Source organism: Ipomoea nil, unplaced genomic scaffold, assembly GCF_001879475.1.
Source record: "Ipomoea nil cultivar Tokyo-kokei standard unplaced genomic scaffold, Asagao_1.1 scaffold3069, whole genome shotgun sequence".
NCBI lineage: Eukaryota > Viridiplantae > Streptophyta > Magnoliopsida > Solanales > Convolvulaceae > Ipomoea > Ipomoea nil.
In genome coordinates, this window is record NW_017619497.1 from 10,388,492 (window position 1) to 10,412,776 (window position 24,285).

The 24,285-nt window shown below is 33.1% G+C and overlaps 2 protein-coding genes and 1 non-coding gene across 3 annotated transcripts; 1 reads left to right on the forward strand and 2 right to left on the reverse strand.

Annotated features, from left to right (window-relative positions):
* Positions 1 to 454: 454 nt before the first annotated feature.
* On the reverse strand, positions 455 to 9,170 carry LOC109165683 (kinesin-like protein KIN-7D, mitochondrial). The gene is made up of 25 exons (XM_019314555.1): positions 8,425 to 9,170; positions 8,192 to 8,289; positions 7,897 to 7,986; positions 7,568 to 7,620; positions 7,241 to 7,306; positions 6,915 to 6,968; positions 6,560 to 6,619; positions 6,210 to 6,288; positions 6,060 to 6,127; positions 5,707 to 5,763; positions 5,517 to 5,621; positions 5,233 to 5,337; positions 5,032 to 5,139; positions 4,808 to 4,939; positions 4,495 to 4,680; positions 3,972 to 4,175; positions 3,236 to 3,376; positions 2,799 to 2,918; positions 2,626 to 2,676; positions 2,436 to 2,483; positions 2,163 to 2,306; positions 1,342 to 2,073; positions 1,110 to 1,239; positions 895 to 1,009; positions 455 to 780 (listed from the first exon to the last, which is right to left on the reverse strand). Exons 1-24 carry the CDS (start codon positions 8,763 to 8,765, stop codon positions 927 to 929), a joined length of 3,255 nt encoding a protein of 1,084 aa, XP_019170100.1. The 5' UTR covers positions 8,766 to 9,170; the 3' UTR covers positions 455 to 780; positions 895 to 926.
* Positions 9,171 to 19,240: 10,070 nt separating this feature from the next.
* LOC109164868 (protein MEI2-like 6) lies at positions 19,241 to 19,875 on the forward strand. Its single transcript, XM_019313413.1, has 3 exons — positions 19,241 to 19,291; positions 19,384 to 19,525; positions 19,702 to 19,875. Exons 1-3 carry the CDS (start codon positions 19,281 to 19,283, stop codon positions 19,873 to 19,875), a joined length of 327 nt encoding a protein of 108 aa, XP_019168958.1. The 5' UTR covers positions 19,241 to 19,280.
* A 4,317-nt stretch (positions 19,876 to 24,192) lies between these two features.
* On the reverse strand, positions 24,193 to 24,264 carry TRNAP-CGG. The gene has a single exon. It is a non-coding gene; the product is annotated as a tRNA-Pro (tRNA).
* Between the last annotated feature and the right edge of the window lie 21 nt (positions 24,265 to 24,285).

Genomic DNA, 24,285 nt, shown 5'->3' on the forward strand with positions numbered 1-24,285 from the left:
GTTATCTTGCCCGAAACGAAACCAGTTCAGGTGACGTGTCGTCCTCTGGGTGCTTCCGGACCCACCAGTCGAATGATAAATATCTATTGGTCCTTTGCATGTGGCACTTGCCTATGTGGATTTATACTCTCTTTATTATGCTCATTGAAGAATGAAGATGGCTTTTAGGACTTCCAACTCTGCTCTGCATTATTAACGAATTGGACCAGCAACTCAATCATATGAATGTTGCGTCTTTGCAAGTTCGCAATCTAGTATTAGACTATTAGTATATTAAAAATAAAAGAAAATATTATACTTTTTTACTCAATCATGTAAAAGTCATTTGCCACAAAGTTTGATGGGAGAAAAGCAACAAGTGTTGTGTGAATGACTAAATTACGTTTCCTCAAGGATGTTGAAAATGTTCATATTGTGGACAACCAAACAGGGAACAAAATTACCAAGGCAAACGTATAGAAATATTGGATTTTACTGTAAGAGAAGAAATCAGCATTCGCAGAAACTTGCATTGCTCTTGTTTACAAAGAGTTGAGATCACAAATGCCACAATTTAGACGGCAAACATGCTCTCTGAGAACAAGATCTACTTAAACTCTCTGTCCTCTTCAGTTCCACCTTTACATGACCCCTCTTAATTTCTTATTTTACAATTGCCAGGGTGGAGAAATCCAGAAAGAAAAATAGAAACTGGTATACACCTTGAAGTTACATACTATTTCTGCTGTTCAACTAATCAAAGAATTGCACACTATACCGCACAAATTTAATGAAGAATCCCTGAAACAACATAAACAGAAGCGCAACCATTAGTTCCATGTAAACAAAAACATAGTACTACAATGCATATAGGTCAGGACCCATGAACAGCGATAGAGAAATTTGCATAACCACCTTTCTGTTTTTTGAATGATGGCTTGTAACTTTTAAGTAAAAGCAAATATCCTATCGGCAATCTTTGTCCGGCAAAGTGGACACTCGGCACAGGCAAGGGAACAGGATTTGCACACTGCAAATATTATTACATGAATCAAAATGGCTTAACTATGAACACCACAAGAAAGAAAAGAAAAAAAAAAAAAAGAAATTAAAATCTAGAGACAACTTACAGCAAAAATGACGGCAAGGAAGAAGCATTGCTGCTGTAGGAGATTCAAAACACACTTTGCACACATGTGAATTTGCATCCCCATTACCCAAATACCTGTGTTCCTTTTCCTTCATCTCTTGCATTCTGGCCTAAAGGGATTAACATAAATAAAAGAAGAGCATCATGATATATTATTATCCTTTTGTATGTCAGAAACAAATGAACAAACAAGCAGAGAGAACACACTTTACCTTCAAGCGGGCAACAAGGGGCTCTTCCTTGGAAATCTCAGGAGGTGGGGTTGGATAATCAATGGGTTGGCTATTATTTAAGATAGGATCTTTGCACTCGACCTCATTAACATTTGGATCATTTATACTGTCCACTCCAGTCTGTACATCATTGGTCTTTGCCTCTTGTCCAGCACAATTTTCTTTCTTAAGCCGAGCAACTAGCACCCACATATTTGCTAAATCATTTTCCAAGGCAGCCTCTCTTTTTTTTGCCTCATCAAACTTCTTCCGGTACTCATCTTCGATAATCTCCTTCTCAGCCAAGAAGGCCTCTAAAGCAGCTTCTCGCTGTTTCCTTGCCTGCAATTCCCTCTTTAAATCTTCAGGATCCAGATCCCATTTGTCAAAGTCATCATGATTACCATCATTTGCTCGGCTAGAGACCCGACCTCTACGACTTTGCCTTACACTGTCTCCATACTTACGGTTTCCCGCATTACCAGACTGCATATTAAAACTCCTAGAATTCAACATCTCTCGAGAAGCAGATAATTCTTTTTCAAGTTTCACATTCTGCAGGGAGAGCTTGGTGACTTCTTCAGCTAAGTTCTTCAGCTCAACTGCAGCAGCAGATGCTAATTCCTTAGCATAAGATGCTTCCTCAGACAATTTCTGGTTCTGTACACGCAACCCACTGTTCTCCTCTACAATCTGAACATGTTCTAGCTTTAATCTCTCGTTCTCAATCTCCTGCTTAGAGTAGAAAGAAATTTATTAGTCACTGCATATTGCACTTTAATATTTAACTTTGAAGAGGGAATTTTTCAATCACCAATTACCTGGCTTTGAATTTTCTTTTTCAGTTCACCAGTATACTTATCAGACAAGCATCTTTCAGAAGGGGATGACTTGTCAGTATTGACTGCAGCCAACTGCTGCTCCAGTTGACTAATTTTTGCCATCAGTTCCTTGTTCTCTAAGCACTGCAAATAAAAGAATAATCATGAACAATATAGGAAAAAAGTAAACCCAGTAAAAGGATTCAGTAAAGAATATAAAAGTTCAAAAAGGATAGTATTTTTTAAATGACAAATTAAGAACATTTTATGGACCTTGCTCTCCAACTGTTCCTGAAGGACACGATTGTCTGCAGATTTAATCTGCATCATAAGATTAAAATGCCAAAAGGCATGATATAATAAGATATACTGAAGTTGCTGGGAAATGCTTGTTACAAGAAAATACTATTCGCAATTGATTTATTGAAGGATAAGGGAGAAATCCCTTTATTCAAGTACTGACCTCAAGCTCAAAACCCTTTTCACTACACTGGGCCATCAATTTCATCACTGTCTGTAATGAAAAACAAAAAGACCAAATATTAATTTAAATTGTACGGAGTATATACTTATTAGAAACTAGCTCTGTGGCAATGGAGAAGGAAAACAAATTGCAGATGGATGAATTGGGATCACCTTTTGCATTTCAACCACAGATGCATTACCAATAGATGCTTCACCACTTTCCACAATGCGTTGTTCTAAAATCCCCATTTGCCTTTTCTTCTCTTGAATTTCACGCTCAAGAGTTTCAATCTACAGAAAAACCATTTAGGCAATTCATGAGATTTCACGATTTCAGACCCCAAGTAAAGACAGAAGGACAATGGCAATAGAATTTAAGCAACTTATGGTTGCAACAAAAAGTTCTGCAAAACTTCAATATATAGAATATCACTTATACTACAATATTAAATTCTTTAAAAGCATGTTTAGAAATGATAAACTCATGGCAGATTAAAAACTGCAGGAATTCTTGTACCTAACCCCATTCCATGTAGAATAATAGGTTAAAGTGGATTTGTGTGTATACAAGTTGCTTTTCAGTTCCAGACATAAGAAGAAAGGCTTACTTGACTTTTTGAGCTTTCAGGATCATTTACAGACTGCTCCATTAAGCGCTTCAACGTGCTAGTGCTGAATGCAATCTCTCCAGCTAGCATCTTGACTTGCTCAACAAAGAGATCCATCTGATCTGACATGCTGATCCCTTCCTAAATAGCCACAAAGCAAAAACAACATAACAGTAGACTCATTAATCTAATCTAAAAACATAATAAGTGTGAATGAAAGTTATACCCCTAATTTATGCCCCTTTTTTCCGTTAAGTTTTTTTGTACATTATGCTATAAAGGTTGTACATTAAAATATTTTGGACAAACATACCCCTACCGTTATAACTTCCGTTATCTTTTCCACTATTGTTACCATGCACATGCATCCACCATATATTTTCTTATCTTCTTCATTAATAATAATATATACACATTAAATATTTGAGTTATATGTTAATTATTACATAAATATAAATATCAAATTTATAAAAATGATTTACATTATTATTATTATTATTTAGAATAATTTAAATATCTAAAATCTAAATAAATTTAAAATTTTAATATAATGTATTAATATTGGGCACCTATTTTTTGCACATCGCGCATAAAAAATACTAGTATCCACATAATAATCATAAAGAATTATGGAGACCATCAAGCTAAAGCCTAAAAAGGAGTTCGGACATGATGAATCTTAAGTTTATTCCATTTCTAAGTACTCAGAACATAAAAGAGAGACAGAGAGGCATACAACAGCCAGTTTCGGACCACAGGAAGAAACACTGATAAGTTCACCAGCTTGGGTTGATTCTGTAATTGTACTGCCAGCCTGTGAGATGTCATCATTCCACTTGCTGGAAGATCGTCTATGTTTAAAACCAGAAGTATCTGATGAGGGGTCTTTCGGAATCTCACTGTCTATGAGCAAAGGACCCTCACGCAGAATATCCAACTTCTGAGGAAAGGGAAATAAAGGTCATTCAGAATTTGACTTGTTAAACATCATAAAGTAGAGGACACAGAAAACCCAAAAGGAAACTTTGATTTGAAAAGAAATAGGGTCACTGATTGGTTCACTAAATCATTAGTCATGACACAGAATAAAGGACAAAAACAAAGGAACATTTAACATGTGCAGTAAATATGTATTCTGCAGTTCAGTGTGAACTAAGGTAAAGTTAGAAATCATAGCCAACTAAATTAACCAGAAGCAAAGACAACAAAAAAATTGACACAACAAGCCATTATCAATCAAACTAGGCAGAAAAACCTACATCATCTTCGGAAGCAGAATGACTCCGTTGATGAGTAGTGGACACATCACCCAAATAGCCAGGAATTGAATTCTTTGAAGAAACAAGTATCAGCTTCGTAAGCCTCTGGATTCTGCTCAGTAGAGCAGCCTTGGCTTCCTCCTCTTCCTCCAGTCTGGATTGCATTTTCACTTGTCCTTCTTCCAACTATGAAAAAAACACACCACACAAGTTGAGAAGCATAGTCAGACCCCAATTGCTACACACCAAGTATAACTGAAAGATATAATAGTAAGACCTCTGAAAAACCAAATGCTGAGACTTCACAATATACCTGCTGCCTTAGGCTCAAGATTTCTTCTTGACTCACACCCACAAGCATTCCCCTTCTGAGCTGATCAAGTTCATGTTTGAGACAAGATATTTCTCTTTGGTACTTCTTAATCAAAGATTTCTCATCAATAATCTGGAAAAAAACATGTGCTTACACTTCCAAACATCCTCATCCAGAAAACTAAGACAAGTCTGATTTTTGAAAGACATTAGGAATAAGCAAACCTTATTGCGTGAGGCATATATTTCAACACACTTAGCCCTGCTAGCAAATTTTAATGTGTTATGAGTTTCCTCCATATTGCTTGATGCAGGAGTAACTGTGCATATGAGCTGGGTAGCAAGGAAGAAGACAAGTGTGAGAGATATATCCATGTCAAATTTAGTCAGGGAGGGGGAGGGGAGCTCTCGTGCATTTGCACTTACAGAAACATGTCCATGTCCACTCAATGAGGACTGTAAAAGGCGAGTAAGTTTTGAGTCTCGGTAAGGAATATGTGATGCCTTCCCTTCACTTAACTTTCCAATAACCTATAAAATAGAAACAATCACATAGATAAAAAACTAAATATATGAAAAATATATTACTCTTTTCCAAGACTGACAACATCTGAGGAAATTTTCTCTCCCAATTCAAGTGTAGTGCATTGACAGGGATAAAAATAAGTTAACACACAGTAGTAAAAAATCTACATTCTGATAATTCTTACAGTTCCAAGAGTCAGAAGACTTTTGTTTATGTACGACCCCTCCTTTCTCCTCAATCCAGTTGTTTCCGTTTTTGAGCTCTCTGATCCAGCTAAATCAATCAAGTTCTAAATCAGAGGCAAATGAATTTGTAAGTTGCCAAATAACAATGGGAGAGAATTCTATTCTGAAAAACAAATAATATACACATACAAGTTGAGAAAATATCACTCCGTCATAGTCATCTCCATGGGCACTACTTTCTATCATCTGCAGAAAAAGCAGCAATTTTCAAAGAAAGCAAAGTTGGGAAATGACAAAGTACTGCACTAAGAATAATGTAATAAAACCCACAGTGCCATCTGAGCCCCATGGCAAGGAAGAGGAGAGTAAATTAAGAAGACATCAAATAAATGAGCAAAAATATACAGAAACATGCAAAAGAAATGAAAGGCCAAATATGATGAAATCATGAAAATAATCAGTTGTCAGTTGAGACAAACCATTCCAAATCAAATCAAGCAACATAGACCTATACACCAAGGATCCAGAGAAAAAACACTTACCAATGAAAATATTGTGTGACTACGGCTACTAAACAGATTAAAATTATTTGAACCAACATGACGATGCTCTGCAATTATAAGACAGTAGACAAGGTTAAAAACAAGAAGCTGCAAGTCAACATTATATTAAAAATAGTTAATATATAATACCTTCCCCAGCAGCAATAAATGACAGTGCATGACCTGGAGACAAAACAACTTCCTCCTTTATACCTTCAACATAAGTGCCCTATACATGTATGGAAATCACAAAGAATAGAACATTAAAAATAGAAGTGCTAGGCACCCATAGTGAATCTCAAAGCTGTACCAACATAAGAAATCAATCACAATTTCATTCCATCATCATTTACTAAGGAATTTCAAATGTGTGTGTATCACAGAAATGCAATTCAAATCTCAAACTCTTTAAAAATATATAGGCAAAGGAATGAAAAGAAGATTGAAATAAAATACTGGAAAATGCTCCAAAAAGAAATACTATAGGTTACAGCAAAAACCTGTGCATCTTCTCTAACACGCAAATTCTGGCCAGTGGGGTCAAGCAAGTCATTGATCACCTAATACAATGACACCGATGATCAGATGCAACCATTAAATTACATTTGTGGAATATGCAGTAAATCACAAGAAATCCTGCTTTAGTCTTCATTGGCATACATGAGAAGTTTCCAGTGACCTCATAAACAGATTAAATTGCTTTATATGCTAAAAGTTCTAAACGCTATTACAGATCATATATGACAAACAAGTATGTACATATATAAATATGGAGGATAAATGGCACCTGTATTTTTTGTTTTAAATCAAAATATTATAAAATGGAGAAAGTAATTCCAGCTGTCATAAACTGACCTCATTGTAGATCTCAAGATATGAAACCCGAAGCAAAAACTCACGTCCAGGAGTCTGAAAGCAAATTATTTTCACTCAGTTAAGGAAAAGAAAAGCAAAACAAATTAAACTCAACCTGAAAAAGCATCGTTTTGTATCAACAGTTATCAGGGTATATTGCAACGGGAATTTGTGGTGAACACCGCACACCCAAAAAAATAAAAATAAAATAAAAACAGAGAGAGAGATAGAGAGGATAGTGATGCATCTCATAGTGCTATACTGCTATGCTAAATAAATGTTGGAGTTACAAAATCTCAAGATAAGGTGAATTTACAAGAACTTACATCTTGAATAATGCTAAAAACATCCTTAATTGCAAGTGGAATTATTCCAGGTGAACTGTGATCTCCCTGTGAACAATCAACATTTCAGTAACGAATACCCTGAAATTTAAATACTTGTAAACAACACGAAGAACCTATGGACTATTGAAGAAAAGGAAAGATGATTAATTTCAAATCAAATCAGTATATAGGGTGGCATCTGCAAACCTAAAAATTATTCGCATACATGTTTTTGGTCAAAAAGGAAAGGCAGTATAGGTTTTCTTCTATTCAAATAACAAAAATAATAATAATTAATAACAAATAAAAATTGAGGAAAGAACGCACATGCATAGTATGTGTCTTTCCACTACTTGTAACACCATAAGCAAATACAGTCCCTGCACCATTAGCAAGGCATTTTTAGAAATATGAACTAATAGGTAAGGCAGTAAGGGTGCCATACCTGAGCAACTGCATTAATAGTCAATAAAAAATAAAAAGTGAATAAAGCATAGTTTACATAGCTCCACACAGATTCGGTCATTTCAGTTGCTAATTGCAAAACTAGTACGGAGTAATAAAATTAATTTGTTCAATTTCTTCCCAGATTGAATATCTCTTACATGCAGCACTTCTGATGGCATTTTAGTGTTTAAGGGTATCAAATTGCATACCATTTATCCCTTCCATTGCAGCCTTGACCACTGGTTGAGCAGCTACTTCATAGACCTCCGGAGTGCCAGTATCAGGTCCAAAGACTCTATCTACAAATAGAGTAGCATATGCATATATTGGTTAGAACTCAAAACTAAGCTAACTTAAACAAGAAAAATGGAATGCTAAACTAAATTACATATACAGAAAGTCACTTAAATTATATTCTCGCCAAGTAAAAATGTAGGGAGTATACAGTTTAGTAATTAGCTCAATTAGAATCAGCATTTCAATCAAGAGTCGCCAGAAGTTTACCAAATGCATAAGCAGAAGCCAGATTATACTCATTCCGTACAATCTTATCACCGTCTGCGTACCATGCGATCTCATCTCCTCTCTGATATTCCCGTTCACTGGCACCAGAAGTTCCATAATTGGAAAAATCTCAACGCATTGCCTAAAAACTTAGCCCTAGCTATAGAAAACCTCAAATTCCTCCAGTACAGTATTACATAGATCTATTCAATTCAAGCAGATCTAGCATTTACCTCAGAGGCCGAAACCTGATGGTCACAGATATGCTGTCACCTGATCTAGACGTATCCACTGGCTCCGCAAGCAGCTCATCGGCCGTCGGATAATGGACTGGCGTGAGATTCTCGTAACCTCCAGTGTATCCGGACTCACTCCGGTTCCGAGTTGGCGTCATGGATCTGGAGTTGTGCCCATTAGCAGAACCGTAGATTGAGGTCGCCGAGGACGAGCACGACCGAGGCATGAGCCTGCCGTTCATGAATGAGGAGGAGGATGAAGATGATGAGTAAGGACTCGACGATTTCCTGTAGTGAAACGGTGAGCTGCTCCGTCCTCTTGACGTAGACGCCGCCATTACTCCTCTGAGCTGTCCAGAAGAATTCAAACAAACAAAAAAAACCGGAATATGTGTGCTACACTGCTACACAGAGAAAGACTAACGTGAGCGAGAAAGTAGAGGAAGAATGTGTCAGAGGTCACATGGTGTGAATGGGAAAAGCGAAGAACACTGTGCCATTTTTAATTCTCTTGCACGCTTTAAGCAAGAGAGGCCAGCCGGTAAGTTTGAAGCTCCAGTGGACTCGGATGACTGTACCTACATACGTGACTGTATCTATAAATCCCACTTTTTAGAGAGAGAAAAATCGAAAGGTTTCCTTTTGTCTCCTTTAAGACAAAGAAGAGTTGCAGAGTGTGAGGACTGAGGAGGGTAGTAGAGTGAGAATGACGGTGCTTCAATGGAGGTTTGAATTATTTCTGCTACAGTGGTTTTAAATTGATTTTACTATTTTGGTGGGGATTTTTATTTTTTAATGGGTGGTGGGGTGGGGGCCCGGTGAGTTTGAATTGGGGGAGAAATGACGTGTTAACGTGGGGGGTGTGATGGCTGAGAAGAAATCGCCCCGCGCTTGACCCCGGAGGGCCTCTTTTGAATTAATTTACCATATGTACCTTATTATCTTTGGTACGCATAACTTGAGATAATTTTTGTTCGACCCCATACTTCTTTAATTGCACAATTCAATTAACTCAAAACCATACCTAGTTAGTTTAGTATTATTGCCACTTAATACAATATAGTAATAAATGTCTTTCAATTGTGAAATGGTAACATAGTTAGCATATCAATTAATTTTATCTTGTTTAACTACTATTAGCTATTTAATCAAATTAAATCGTGAATATAAATATTTGATTAATTAACTTTTTGTAACAACTTATTACTCAAAATACTAAAATTTAGAAAGTTGTTTAAAGCAAATTTTTCGATTAACTTTTTAATAAATTCATTTTGCATGTAATCAGCTATCAACCAACATCTAATTTATTAAACATCTTTCTACAAACAGTTAATACTATTAACCAATTAAACCCACTAACTTAATCAACTAACAAATATTTATCAAACACCCTCAAGTTACAAAATAATCTTGAATATTTTTTTTTACATCATGTAAATTTTGAGTGTTAATAATATTATATATAAGGAGTTCTCTTAATATTTGTATGTTCTTTTAAACAATTCAAACACAAAATTTGTTTAAGGAAAACTAAGCTTCTTTCACTTAAATTATAGGTTATTGCTATATTCTTGAATATTTGCAAATACAATAAAACCAAATTTTAAAAATACTTATCACTCCTACCATTATCCACCACTACATAAGAATATCATTGTTAGTGGTAATTAAAGTACAAATATTACTATAATTTATGCTAATCAAAGTAAGCTTAGTATAAAACAATTAATAGCAAACAATAATAGTCAACTAAGAGCATTAAATGTTTGGAAAATAAAATTTCAAAATACGGGGTTTGATATACTTATACAGAGTAAGTTAAAATTTTGTTGACTCGAATATATGACTTGGGTTGAGTGCTTGGTTGTTGGAAATAATCAACTTCCATTTGTTTGCGCACAAAATGTTTAATGAATAATTGTTGGATTTCATTTATTACACATGTTACATACATTACACATAACAAAGGATTAGACATCTCATTTAATATCCTCAAACTTAGCCAAACATCTCAAACTATAGCCAACCAAATGCCTTATTACTCTTCCAAGTCAATCTTCCAAAAAGTTGAACTCCAACCCTTAGGGTCCCTCACACTCCGGCCCGACAGAACATTTGGGAGGATGTAAATCATGGTAACTCAACTTGAACATAAACCATAGAGGCTAGACATTTGCTTAATGCGCACAATGAGCCCCTCAATCTTGTAATGGCTTCAATGTCATTTTGACCATTTATATTAAATTGAATCGGTTCATTTCATGTGTTGATCAAATATAATTGATCATGAAGTAACATTCTAATTAACTAATTGAGTTGTCCTACCATTATTATTTTAATTAATTTCTAATAGTTTGACTTAACTAAACTAAGAAATAAGTTTAAAAGATTTTGTATATTTAACGAGATGAAAATTGATATCGAAACCTATTTATATATAAATTCATGTCTATTCTAAATTACTAATGGATTGCAAAAATTTGTGTAAAATAATAAGGTCCTGCTGTTATTATTATAACCTTCAAGGGCTCCAAATTAAAAAAAAAATATATATATATATATAAGTCACTTCCTCGCATTTGCCTACAGAGAAAGTCGGAGGTTTAAAAAATTAGAAATTCAATTTGAAAGCCACCCAATAATAGAAATATTGAAAAGCCACTGCTTATGAACTATTACATTTACCATTTACAAGTTCCAAGTAGTTGAGTAATTAATAGTTTATCATGACCTTTTTTGGTTATAAATGTAAAACTAACATAATTTTATTTTTTTAAATGTGAAATATGATTACAACTACTCATATTTTTATTATACCACCAATCTACCATTGGGAGAAGAATATAGAGAAGTCAATATCAATCATCTAGACAAACACAATATTTTGTTTTACATACAAGTATTATTCTACTAAAATCAATAATGATTGATTATAAATTATTCGCTAAATCTAACTAGTATAAAATAATGAGTTAAAAATGTGTGTTTTTATAAGAAAAGAAACTTCAATATTTTTAAAATATTAACGGGTAATAAATCAGGTGATACTCCATAAAACAATACTGTTTTTTGTTTCGTGTTTTTAAAAATTTTCAGTTTTTATTATTTGTGCTCCATTTTTCATGTTTTGTTTTTTTTTTTAATGCTACTAGCTCTATTACATTGTAGTATCTGTTCATATAATTTCTCAACCTATTGAGGCTCCATGTTTTGTTTATTAACACTCTTTTTTAAAATTATTTTTTACTAACATTATAAAAGTTACATAATTATTTCAAGTATTTTCATATCTTATATTTAATATATTTTTAATATTATTGATTTAAATTAAATAAATTTAATATTTACTTTTAAATCTAATATATGTAAGATATTTATATTTGATATCCGAATAAAATTTATATTTATTTTAACTAATAAGTTATTAAGTTCACATAAATTTTAGTTTATTTAATATTAATTGATATTGTTGAGCTAATATTAAAAATATTTCTTGGATATATTAATTTGAATAAAATGTGTGTGTGTGTATATATATATATATATATATATATATATATATATATATATAATTTGAAGTGTAATATACGTAAAACTTCAATATCCGGTATTTGGGCCAAAATTATATTACGATATAACATAACTGAAAATATATGAACCAATAATCTATTGAGTACAATCAAAATCTAAAACTTTGTGTAGAGTTCAAGTTTTAATTGTGATAATGTAAATAATGCCTAACTTTAAGCGTAAACAAATAAGTTATGTTTATATAAGTAAATGGAGTATAACAAATAGAAGACGGTGATAAGTAAAATAAAATTATAATGATTACAATTGTAGTAATTAATAAATATGTAAGCAGATAATAATGAGAATGCGATTATATTGATATTTAATCAAATATATTATAGATTATTTTGTATTCTATTTTAAGAACATTAAAAAAAAAATCTCCAATTTTATAAATTTTATACATTTTTCTTGAAAACCGAAAAATCTTTCCAATTTTCAAATGAAAAATTGTAATAATCTATTATCTAATTCTCCAATTTTCTATAAAATTGGAGAAATTATATAGTTAGTAAACGGGTCACGATGTCTCGAATGTGCAATGAGTACATTTGGTACAACATGTTTATGTATAATAGCTTATAAATCATACAAGATAGATAAATTGCATTAAAAATATCATGTAGAATTAATTTTATTGAAATAAATATGATAAAAGATAAATTTGTGACATTTAGATACGGAAATTATGTTTCACCCACTCAATTATTTTGTTTAGCTAAGATGATCTATATTGTATTATTGCCTAAGAGATAAATAGGATTAAAATTAATCTCTGCCTGATATTAGCTGGACCATTTGATTGGACCGGTCCATATCACTATTTATTCTCCACACAAACTCTATACACAAGATCGGTTAGATACTATAACATGTGAATATGTAAAGATGATGCTTTTGCGTGTCTTTCTTTATTATAAAGTTCGAGACGACAACGTGAAGCGAATATAGTGACGAACTCCGACGACCATTGCTTAGTGCTTTGGAACAGTGGAAGTCCGTTAATTAATTAGTACGTAGTTTGTTCTAATCCCACGTTAATTAAAATGTATGGACTACTAAATTAAGTTCATCAATTAAGAGTTGGATGGTTCCGTTAATTACCATTCGTTTAGTTCATCATGAACTATTTTCAAGGCTCGAGGCGCTGGTCTTCTTTCTCCAGCTAGTTTAATTTCTTAGTTAACACGCAACACAAAAAAATACAATTGATTTTAGGTGTGGTGGGTTAGATGGTTCGATCAACAACCCCATCGCCCCTCTCTGCATTTAATTTAAAACCAAAGCATGCATGTGATCACTGATGTATGACTCAAGTGAAGTGGTGCACCGTCGTCGTCACAATATTAATAAATAAACAAAAGAGAAAAGCTGCAAATATGGGAAATTAAAATTGTTAAAAATAAATGATGCCCTGAAAAAACAAAAAAGAAAGAAAGAAGAGAGAAGTAATACTATACGTGGTCACTATTTTAATTTCGTTTAATTTGCCTTATTCAAGTGTGTTGTGTTAAACGTAACTTAATCAACAATATTTATTGTTGAGCACATAATATATTGGGGGTTTGGTAACCCAATAGTACCTCTTTTTTATTTTATTTTTAAAGACACCAATTGCATTAATATCTTCTACCAAACCATTACACTCCTAAGTTCATTTTCCTTTGTTTCATATTTGTCACCTCGAGATAATATTCACATAGTTATTGACGAATTTGAGTAGTTTGTGAAACTTTGTCATTTCATGATAATTGAATACCTAACAGATGAGAATGAGCTGCAGCCTTAGCTTGAGTGGTTAATTGACTCAAATGTCCAATATTTTAAATGCAGTTTGTGATTGAGCATTCAATTTAAAAGCATTGATAAGAATAGTGATCTAGTACACATACTTAAACTTTGAACTTGACATCATTTGTAAATTGTAAATATATATATATATATATATATATATATATATATATATATATATATATATATATATATATATGTGTGTGTGTGTGTGTGTGTGTGTGTGTGTGTGTGTGTGTGTGTGTGTGTGCACGGACTTAACTCAATGGTTCAATAGGTAGTATTTGGAAGAAGAGATCAAGGTTCGAACTTCAGCGACGACAGTGTGAGGATTATGCTCAAAGTAGGCAGATCTTTTGTGTACACCAGCATGCTCTGTTGGGGTTGAAGATTCAACCTTTTGAGAGAAGAGACTTGATCAAAAATTTATGATTAGGTGGGTTTGGTATAAATAAATGGTGTGGGAAGGAGTGATGAATATTAAATTTATTAGAGCGGCATTGGTTGTGTGTGAGTTGTTTTTTTTTTTTTTTTAATGTTTATTGAGTTTATTGGGTTGACAAAAGACTTTTATTAGAATGAATTATAGAGTTTTAACAACATTTAATGTTAAATTCTAACAATCACAATTGATGAATTGAATGATGTTTTTATATAGAAAGATTTGAAAGGGCCATCATTAAATACTTTTTATTAGACTGATATGAAATTTGATCTCTTTTAATGATTCTTATTAGATAGATTAGAAAGAACAAGTTAAAAAAATATAATGTTGTTATTAGTGAGAAACAGATACTATACTATTATTATATGTATATAATACTTGTCTAATTTTATCTTGTGCCAAACTTAACTTGACTAATTGAATTATGAGTTTCGTCTTAACTAAAAACCTAAACTAAGTATTTTCATGTTAGTGTTTAATAAATTGTAAACTATACATAATAAATAAATTACACTAGAAAGATTGTATATACCATGTTTAAATTTATAACTTTCAATTATGAGAATTATGTCCCATCTATTTCTACGTAACCTATTTCTACGTAATTATCTATCCTTGTAATTCCACATTTAATTTCCACCATTCATTCACCCGTTAATCTCTAAACGGACATATGTTGTGATTGTATGGCTGGTGAGGCGGCACAAAGAGACAAGGGAACAGACATTTTTTTGTTTGTTTGAAAATGTTGTGCTTTAAATTAAAAATAAATTGTGTATTTCCGATCCCCTGAGCCAAATATATAGGTCAAACTATACGTTGAGAGGAAAGAAAATTGAAATTTTGTCACAATTTTTATATGTTTTAATTACGTAGTGTAGCTGATAATTTAATAAAGATGAAAAGGTTAAAAGTCACTTTATGTTTTATAGTGTCATCATAACCTTATATATCATGTGCTTAATGAAATTATGCATTATGTCATTTTATTAGTAATATAAAGTGATAGAATATAATTTTATAAAATAAAATAAAAATGCATGTATATTGCCGATATTTGGATATCAATAAAAATTAAAGGGGAATGCTATTTGCATCACCCTAATTGCTATTTACACTACCATTTAATATGTGTGTTAGTTTTATATGTGGTGTAAATAGAAAATTAATTGAATCTCATAAATCGCACTTGATCAGGATGGTGTAAATAGCAATATGAACACCCCTATGACTATTTACACCACCTATAAGATTGTTGAATTTTTTATCATTTTTACAATTTCAATGTGATTTATATCTACTTTTGACTAGAGGGTGGTACAAATAGGAACACCCAAGTTAAAAATAAAAGTAACAATGAGACAAATATTAATTAATTGAATTTTGCATAATTAAAGTCATTAATTCAAAATAAGTTCATCTTGTATCAATTAATAATAATGTAGCAATATATTGTCATGAAAATGATGTTTGAGTGAGTATAATATAATTCTCGTACTTGAAAATCACGAGTTTGATTATTGTTAACACATTCTCAGTTGAATCATTGCATAAGATTATCTTAGTATGATTTATCGCTACTATACATGAATATAATTTAGTCATTAAAAAGAATAAATAGAATTTAGCCACTTTACCCGATGTACATTTTTAAATAATAATTGTGGATTTTCTCGATATTTGAAAAAAAAATTATATCATAGGTCAATATTTGATTATTTGGTAAAATTTGTAGGAGTTCTACTATTTAGACTCCCAAAATTCTATTCCCTCATTTATACTCTCTGAAGTGGCAAATCAGGATTGGTTATTTTCATCATGCGGGTCCACAGAAAAATGTCTACATCAAGAGCATGTAAGAGGGAGTACAAGTTGAGAGTTTAAAATGGGAGTACACCAAGTATTTTCCAATTTGTAGTGGATAAAGTTTTACTCCGTACTTGTTATCCTTAACTTGGGATTCCTTGGCGTATAGGATTTAGCAAGTAATTTAGGATTCCTAGTAACGAACACATGGCCTTTGTCCACATGCATTACGTTGTTGGTTCAATTGTGCCAAACTACAATGGAGAATAGACAACAAATTCAAACCGAGATAAAAATACAAAATAATTAATTAAAAACAGCTAAAATGCCATTTTCCCACGTTTCTAGAAAGGACAATGTAGAATGGAAATATAAGATTGAGGAAAAGTAATCATTGCATTCTAATTCACTGTCCACAGATAATGTTTATAAGGTGTATTTATAAATTTGGTATTGGAGGACGATAAAGATGACGTAATTTTGAGTTATGAGTCACATATTATTGATAAAGTTTGGTAAATTGATAAGTTTTAACTAACAATGCTTAATACACAACGTAATAACTTATTATTCTTATTTTTTAATCTCTAAAGCTCAACAATAATTTTGTGTGAACAATATAGTTTGAGTCAAGTCGAGTTAATTTATATTTTGTATAAGTTATTTTTTTCTTAATGTTATATTGATATTCACATTAATATGTGTTATATTAAATGGGTTGTGACTATTTCAATTCGAGTCTTGATTGGGTCCATTTGAGACAACTCATATCTTCCATCTTGTTAGTTAAGGAAAAGATGTGGTGCAATAGTGGATAGAGGTAGGCTAATATACTTTCCTGTATCTTCACCCGAATGGCAGCAGAATCTCCAAAGTTTAGGTGAAGGAGTGGAAGCCAAGATTTGTTATATGATGATGAGTTCCTGTCCTTTCATCCTTGTTTGAAGACTTTGAAAGCACATGTGTGTCAGTTCTGTGCTGGTCCACTGGTCCTCAGCATCATATGATTGGCCAGTGCTGTTATTATGAATTTATAACTATGACTATGCTAAGTGGGGGTCACACATGAACCTTTTCCAGTTTTCCACTTGCAGCAATACTTTGCATCGATCAATAATTTTTTTTTAAATCAATGACAGTTTGTTGAAAGAGTATGGCCCAAATGTACTTATGTAATGGCCCAATACTTTAATCAATGAAAGGCCCAAGCCCAAGGATTCTGGAGGCACTTGGGAAAGAAACCAGGAGCGAACATGAATACCCACAGCTATCCATCATTATTGTATGGAACTATGGTGTATCCAAGTTGTGTGAACCATATTTTATATACTGTAAAATAATGTATATTCAGTATAAAAATAATGTACATTATATCCAGAGAATGTACATTATTTTTGTATTGAATATACATTATTTCGTATAATGTACATTCAGTATAAAATAATGTACTTTTTGTTATGATCCACATAACGGTCTACACAATAATTTGCCCACTACTATTCTGCCGGCAATTTATATCATGGACCAAAGTTCATATAATATTATGTATCTTGAATTGAAATGATAATGTATAGAATTTATATGTAAAAGGTACATATATAATTTCATAACACAAAACACAAAAATCACAACACAAGACACAGTATTATGGACCCTGAATTGAAACAAGGTACAAAATTTATACTCGTAAAGTATATATAACATCATAACACAAAAAACAAAAAATCATAGCACAAGACACATCCACATGTTATATATTTACTTATTTTTCAAATATGATTTAGGTACATAATTTGTATTCATAAACACATAATTTTACAACACAATACACAATTACTAATTTATTCTCATACAAAATTAAAATACACAATTTTATAACATAAAACACAAAAAGTTACAACACAAAACATATATAAATGACTCAGAGTCAACAGTATAAGTCTATTTAAGCATTGTACTCTGCCAGTGTAATCAGATACGATTATACGAATGACTACCATATCTATGCATTTAATGCTCCTTATTATCTTTTAAGAACTTATATAATTATATTCCTTGAAAGATGCTACTCCGTACTTCAAAAAAGAATTATTTAATATTTTATGTGAAATTGGATAAGCATTATTGAAAAATTATCTACATACGGAGCAATCACCAATAATAACAACGTGGTTTATATATATATACATGAGTAATTTTACATATATATTCTCAGTTTTTATTTCATACTTTTATTTTATAGTATGTATTATGTTTTGAGCCAAGTAATTGATAGCTGAATCAAATATATGTATTTTTTTTAATGGGAGGTCACAAAACTCTTTGCGTTTTATTAGGTTGAAAAAATATGTATAAATATACACTACATGAGTACAATGTTTTGATTTACTAATAAAAAATAGATTCTTCTATTTTCCTTCATAAATATTATCCATATTTCTCTTTGATCTATATATAGCACTCATCATCTCTACTTGCTAATTAATGGCTACTCTAAATCCAGAAGCTCCGGTATACAGTCCCCTTTGCCATGCAACCTTCCATAACTATGCCATTCACCATTGTTATTATCCCACATCTTCCCTTTCCACCTATCACAACCGGCTACCCTTTGTCAATTTCTTCCCGGTAACCCCATACTACTACACTCATCAGCTTCAGCTGCTTGCTCCGCCCCTACCGCCAGTCCCACCACCGTGCAGGGCGCCGGCGCCGGTAACAGCCACCTCTAGTTCTGTAACTCACAAGCATTTCGATGCAGGCCGACCCTCCCGGCGGCCTCCTCCAAGGACGAGCGTTGGCTTTGATCATGGAAGAAACTCTGAGCCTGTTACACGCCCGGGTTGCCAGATGTTTCGGAGAAGACTTGGGAAACACAAAGTTATACATCTGGGATACTTCCCAAAGAAAACAAGTGTTATGATAAAGAACATACCCTACAACTACACGTACGTACTGACTATATATATATATATATATATATATATATATATATATATATATACACACACACACACACACACACACACACACACACACACACACACACACACTTTCTGGTTTAATTTTGTGTTTGATGGTCTGGGAGGGAAGCTTTCTTCAACACCTACTTACATGAAAGCAGTTTTCCGTTTCAGAAGAGAAATGGTGTTAAGAGTTTTTGGATGAGCATTGCGGAGTGGAGAACAAGAAGGCCAACAACGTTGTTTCGGCTTATGATTTCTTGTATTTGCCTATGGATTTCAAGTGAGTATCTGCTAATAATTACCATAATATATGTTCATCTCTTTATCTCTTATGAATTTATGCTTCTTTTATTTTTGTTTTTGTTTTTTAAGGAATCATAAAAGCAAAGGATATGCATTCGTGAACTTCACTAATTATAGAGCTGTATGGAGGTTTTTTCACTCATTTCACAACAAAACAGGTGTGTTCCTTGAATCTTCAAAAAGCGTCATGGTTGTTGCTGCTAAGCTCCAGGTAGGAATGATTATATATATATATATATATATATGATTATATATATATATATATATATATATATATATATATATATATATATATATATATATATATATATATATATATATATATATATATATATATATATGCAATTCTGATTTGAAATGGGAAATAATTAATTAATTTATAAGCAGGGGAAGGAAGCCCAGGTGAAGAGGTTTGAGTCGACCATCTTCAACTGCGAATCTGAGGCGTTTCTTCCGGTATGGTTTAGTCCGGCCAGGGATGGTTCGGGACGTGGTGTGAAGCATATGACGGTTGGAAAATGTGGGAGGAAAACCATCGTTCCATCTTCTTTTGGAAAGTGAAACGTTTGGGGCCGGGTTAGCCGTAATCTAGCTAGTTGCCTAGTATGTAAGTACGTCTAATTATGGCTATTTGGTCAGTTTCAGTTTTCAAGTAGGCAGTGTTGATTAGTGACTTGTACTTTACTTTGGTACGGGCGCCAGTTAATTTCCATTTTAAGGCTACTCTCTCTTTTGCAAATTCAACCTAAGATTTAGTCAGAAAGAAATGAAAGTACTGGCCTGGCATGGGCTTGTAAGGGAAAAGGGTGGATCTTGGCACCTTGGCCAGATTTGCATGCCATATCATGATCTAGGTTGTAGGGTTTGTTTAGGTGATGGGTTCCACCCTTTTATGCTCGGATCAGATAATGTTTGTAGTACTTGTAAAGTGTATGTGAATTATGGGAATCAAATCATATATTTCTCAAAAGTTTTCCTTTATTTTGTGGCTTACTATAAGGATTTGATTAATTTAACATACTTATTACTGTGGCTAGCCAACTATTTGGATATTGATAGTTTTTTTTTTTTTTTTTTTTTTTTTTTTTTTTTTTTTTTTTTTTTTTTAATATGACTATTTCATGGTATTTTAGGGCATCAATGTCCCTTTCTCGAAACATGGTTGTGCATTTGATATGAATTTTTTGATCATTTATCCATTGAAAATGACTTATTTTAAATTAATTACGGTGAAGATTTAGCAGTCTTTTTTTATGATGACTTGGTTAGGCCCCGTCAATTCTTTTGAGTTTCGATTTTATTTTTTGTGGATTCTTTCCTAGTTCTCTCTTTTATAACAAACAAAACAAATTTTTTGTTTTATTGAAAGATGAAGTTATGTAACTTTTTGTTTTTGAGCGATGTATTTTCTTATCTTGCCCATATTGAGCTTCGTGCTTTTATATTTATTGCATTAATTACTATTTGCTTTTGATTGGAGGATGTATTATATATGAAGTATGGAAAATACTTGATGTACTCTCATTTTATACTTCCAAATTGTATTCCCTCTCACATGTTCGTGATGTAGACACTTTTCTGTGGATCCACATGTTGAAAATAATCAATCCTGGTTTGCCATATCAGGGAGTATAAATGAAGGAGTAAAATTTGGGAGTTCATGTATTAGAACTCATGAAGTATATATATACACTTTCGGTTTTCAATATGTATTTATTTCTAAGTGTTTTTGAACTAAATGACCATGTTAGATGTCTACAGTCTACTTAAAGAATTATTATTGTAAATTATTTATATTTTTATTAATCAGAAAGTAACTAGTAGTGCAGAAACAGTTGATAAATGAGAAATAATAAAAAAAATATATCTATCAAATTTGTGGGTTACTAGTCTAAGATCTGTTGCTGTACGTCTAATCTGCCGCCAATGACGTCACAACAAATTAAACCCCTTGCGGCTGTACCATTGTCTATTGGACGTGAAGACTCTAAGAGCATCCACACTTGTGGATAATAAGGGGAGATTTCAGAATGCATTCTACTGAGTGGGGAGCAAAGCTAATGTAGGGGAGAATTAATTCAAGGAGAATTCATCTGCAATGGTAGAAATATTGCGAAAACCAAAAAAAAAAAGAGAGAAAGATGATTTGACTTGCTGTGCGCGTTCGCGCACAGCAAGTCCACAGCCTGGCTTGTGCAGTGCACGCGCCAGGCTGCGCGTCAGGGGCGCCTGACCATTCTGTTTAATTTTTATTTATTTATTTATTTTTTTGGTTTTTTTGTTTTTTTTTTCTCCCCTTCTCACATTCTCTCTCCTAATCACTCTTACATTATCCCCCAATTCTCCCCAACTAATGTGGATGCTGAGCATCCACACTAGTAGTTATTTAGGAGTTATTTCTACATGAATTCTCTCCACTCAAAGTTAATAGCTGATGTGGGGAGGAGTTATTTCAAAAATATTTCTTATGCAAAGTATGGTATATTTGTGGTCCCAATAAGTAAGAGAAATAATTAAAATATAGTGAATTAAATGGTGGGTGCATAAAAAACTGAGAAATAACTCAAAATTGATGTGGAGAAGGGTTTTTTGTAATTGAATGAGATTATAGAGGATGAGGTGGATGCTGGGATCCACAAATAACTGAGAAATAACCTCAACTGATAAGGATGCTCTAAAGCTACTATAGGCTGGCTAGTTGATGGCAGTGTTATCATTAGAGCCACAGTAGTGGATAATATGGGGATAATATAAGAAGAAATAATTTGGATGGGGTTATTAATTGATGTGGGGTGGGGTTAATGATAGAATTATTTATCCTGCAAATACAAAAATATTTCTGTTCCCAATGCAAGTCCTAAATCAGACAACATAGGCTGCTGTGCGCGTTTTGCGCACAGCAGCCATTCCACACGGGCGCGTCAAGCGCGCCTGACCTTTTTATTTTTTTATTTTTTATTTTATCTTTTTAATTTTAAAAAAAAATCAGTTTTGTTATTTTTTTTATTTTTTTTCCCCTTCCCACCTTCTCTCTCATAATCACTCTTACATTATCCCCCAAATCTCCCCAACTAATGTGGATGCTCTTATGGTTAGGTTTTAGAGCAACCACATCAATGCATAATATGGGGATAATGTAAGTTGAATTCTCTCATGTTGAAAATAATAACTAATGTGGAGATGAAATAATACCAAAATAATCATCCTGCAAAAGGTGGGAGAATGGAAGAATAAGAAAAAAAAAAAAAAAAAAAAAGGTAAAGCAACGCACGGACTGCGCGTTTCGCGCAGTCCATGAGGAAGGCCGGGCGTGTGCACTGCACGCGCCCGGTGGCGCGTCAGGCGCGCCAGTCGGCACGCCTAACGCGTCTGATTACATTATTATTATTATTATTATTTTTTGTTTTTTTTTCTCTCCCTTCCCACCTTCTCTTTCCTAAGAGCATCTACATCAGTGGATATTAGGGAGATAATGTCAGATGAATTATTTTGGGTGGGGATAATAACAAATGTGGGGTGGGGTTATTTGTTGAAATATTTATCCTGCAAGTTCAAACATAATGTCAAAAAAAAAAAAATGGAAAGTAATGCAGCCAACGCACGGACTGCGCGTCTCGCGCAGTCCAAGAGGAAAGCCGGGCGCGTGCACTGCACGCGCCCGGTGGCGCGTCAGGCGCGCCTGACGCGTCAGATTACTTTTTTTTTTTTTAATTTTATTTTAATTTTTTTTTTGTTTTTTTTTTCTCTCCCCTCCACATTATCTTTCCTAATCACTCTTACATTATCCCCACATTCTCCCCAACCAATGTGGATGCTCTAATCACTCTTACATTCTCCCTCAATTATCCTCAACCATTGTAGCAGCAGAAGAAGGTTGATTAGTGACTTGTACTTTACTTTGGTACTACAGTTAATTTCCATTTTAAGGATACTCTCTCTTTTGCAAATTCAACCTAAGATTTAGTCAGAAAGAAATGAAAGTACTGGCCTAGTTCATATTAGTGCTTTGCATGTCTTTATTTTATAATAAATTGTTTAGATTTTTTGTTTTTGTATTTTTAAATTTTTTAATTTATTATCATTATTTGATTATACATAACTGGCCTGGTTCATATTAGTGCTTTGCATGTCTTTATTTTATAATAAATTGTTTAGATTTTTTGTTTTTGTATTTTTAAATTTTTTAATTTATTATCATTATTTGGTTATACATAACCAAACAACAATATTAATAATCATTCTAATTTCATTCACTACTAAACATATAAAATACTTTCACCAAAATCACTACTAGTCTAAGAGCATCCTCAATAATTTTTGAGGAGTTTTTGCACATCTAATTAGAAAAGAGGAGATGGGAGGATGAGAAAAAAGGGGAAAAAAAAGAAGCAAGTCTAACAAAAAAAAAAAAGGAAAAAGAGAAGATGGGCGTGTAAGGTGCCCTGAACGCGCTAACAAACCTCTACTATTTCTTCACACGAGTCTCACATGTTTAGTACAAAAACTTCTTTTCCTGCAAAGACCCAAAAACTTTCCTCCCTTACATATAAGTTTTGTTTTTTCTCAAAAACCACACCAAGATACATTGATGGAGATAAAAATCGGTTGCTGTCTAATTTGCCGCCAACGACATCACCACAAATTAACCCCTTTGCGGGCTGCGGCTGTACTATTGTCCATTGGACGTGAAGACTCTAAAGCTAGGTTGGCTAGTTGATAGCAGTGTTATCATTATGGTTAGGTTTTAGTAGCTGCAGAAGATAGGTAATTGGTGCTGTTTGAGTATAGGCATGGCCGCATGGGTGTTTTCTGCAATTCTACAGCCACTCGCCGGCCATGAAATCCAAAATGAAGCTTTCCAAGCTAAAAGTAGGCATGGGGGTGTTGCGAGAATCGAACTCACGACCTCTCGCACCCGAAGCGAGAATCATACCACTAGACCAAACACCCGGACGTTTTATAATGCGATAT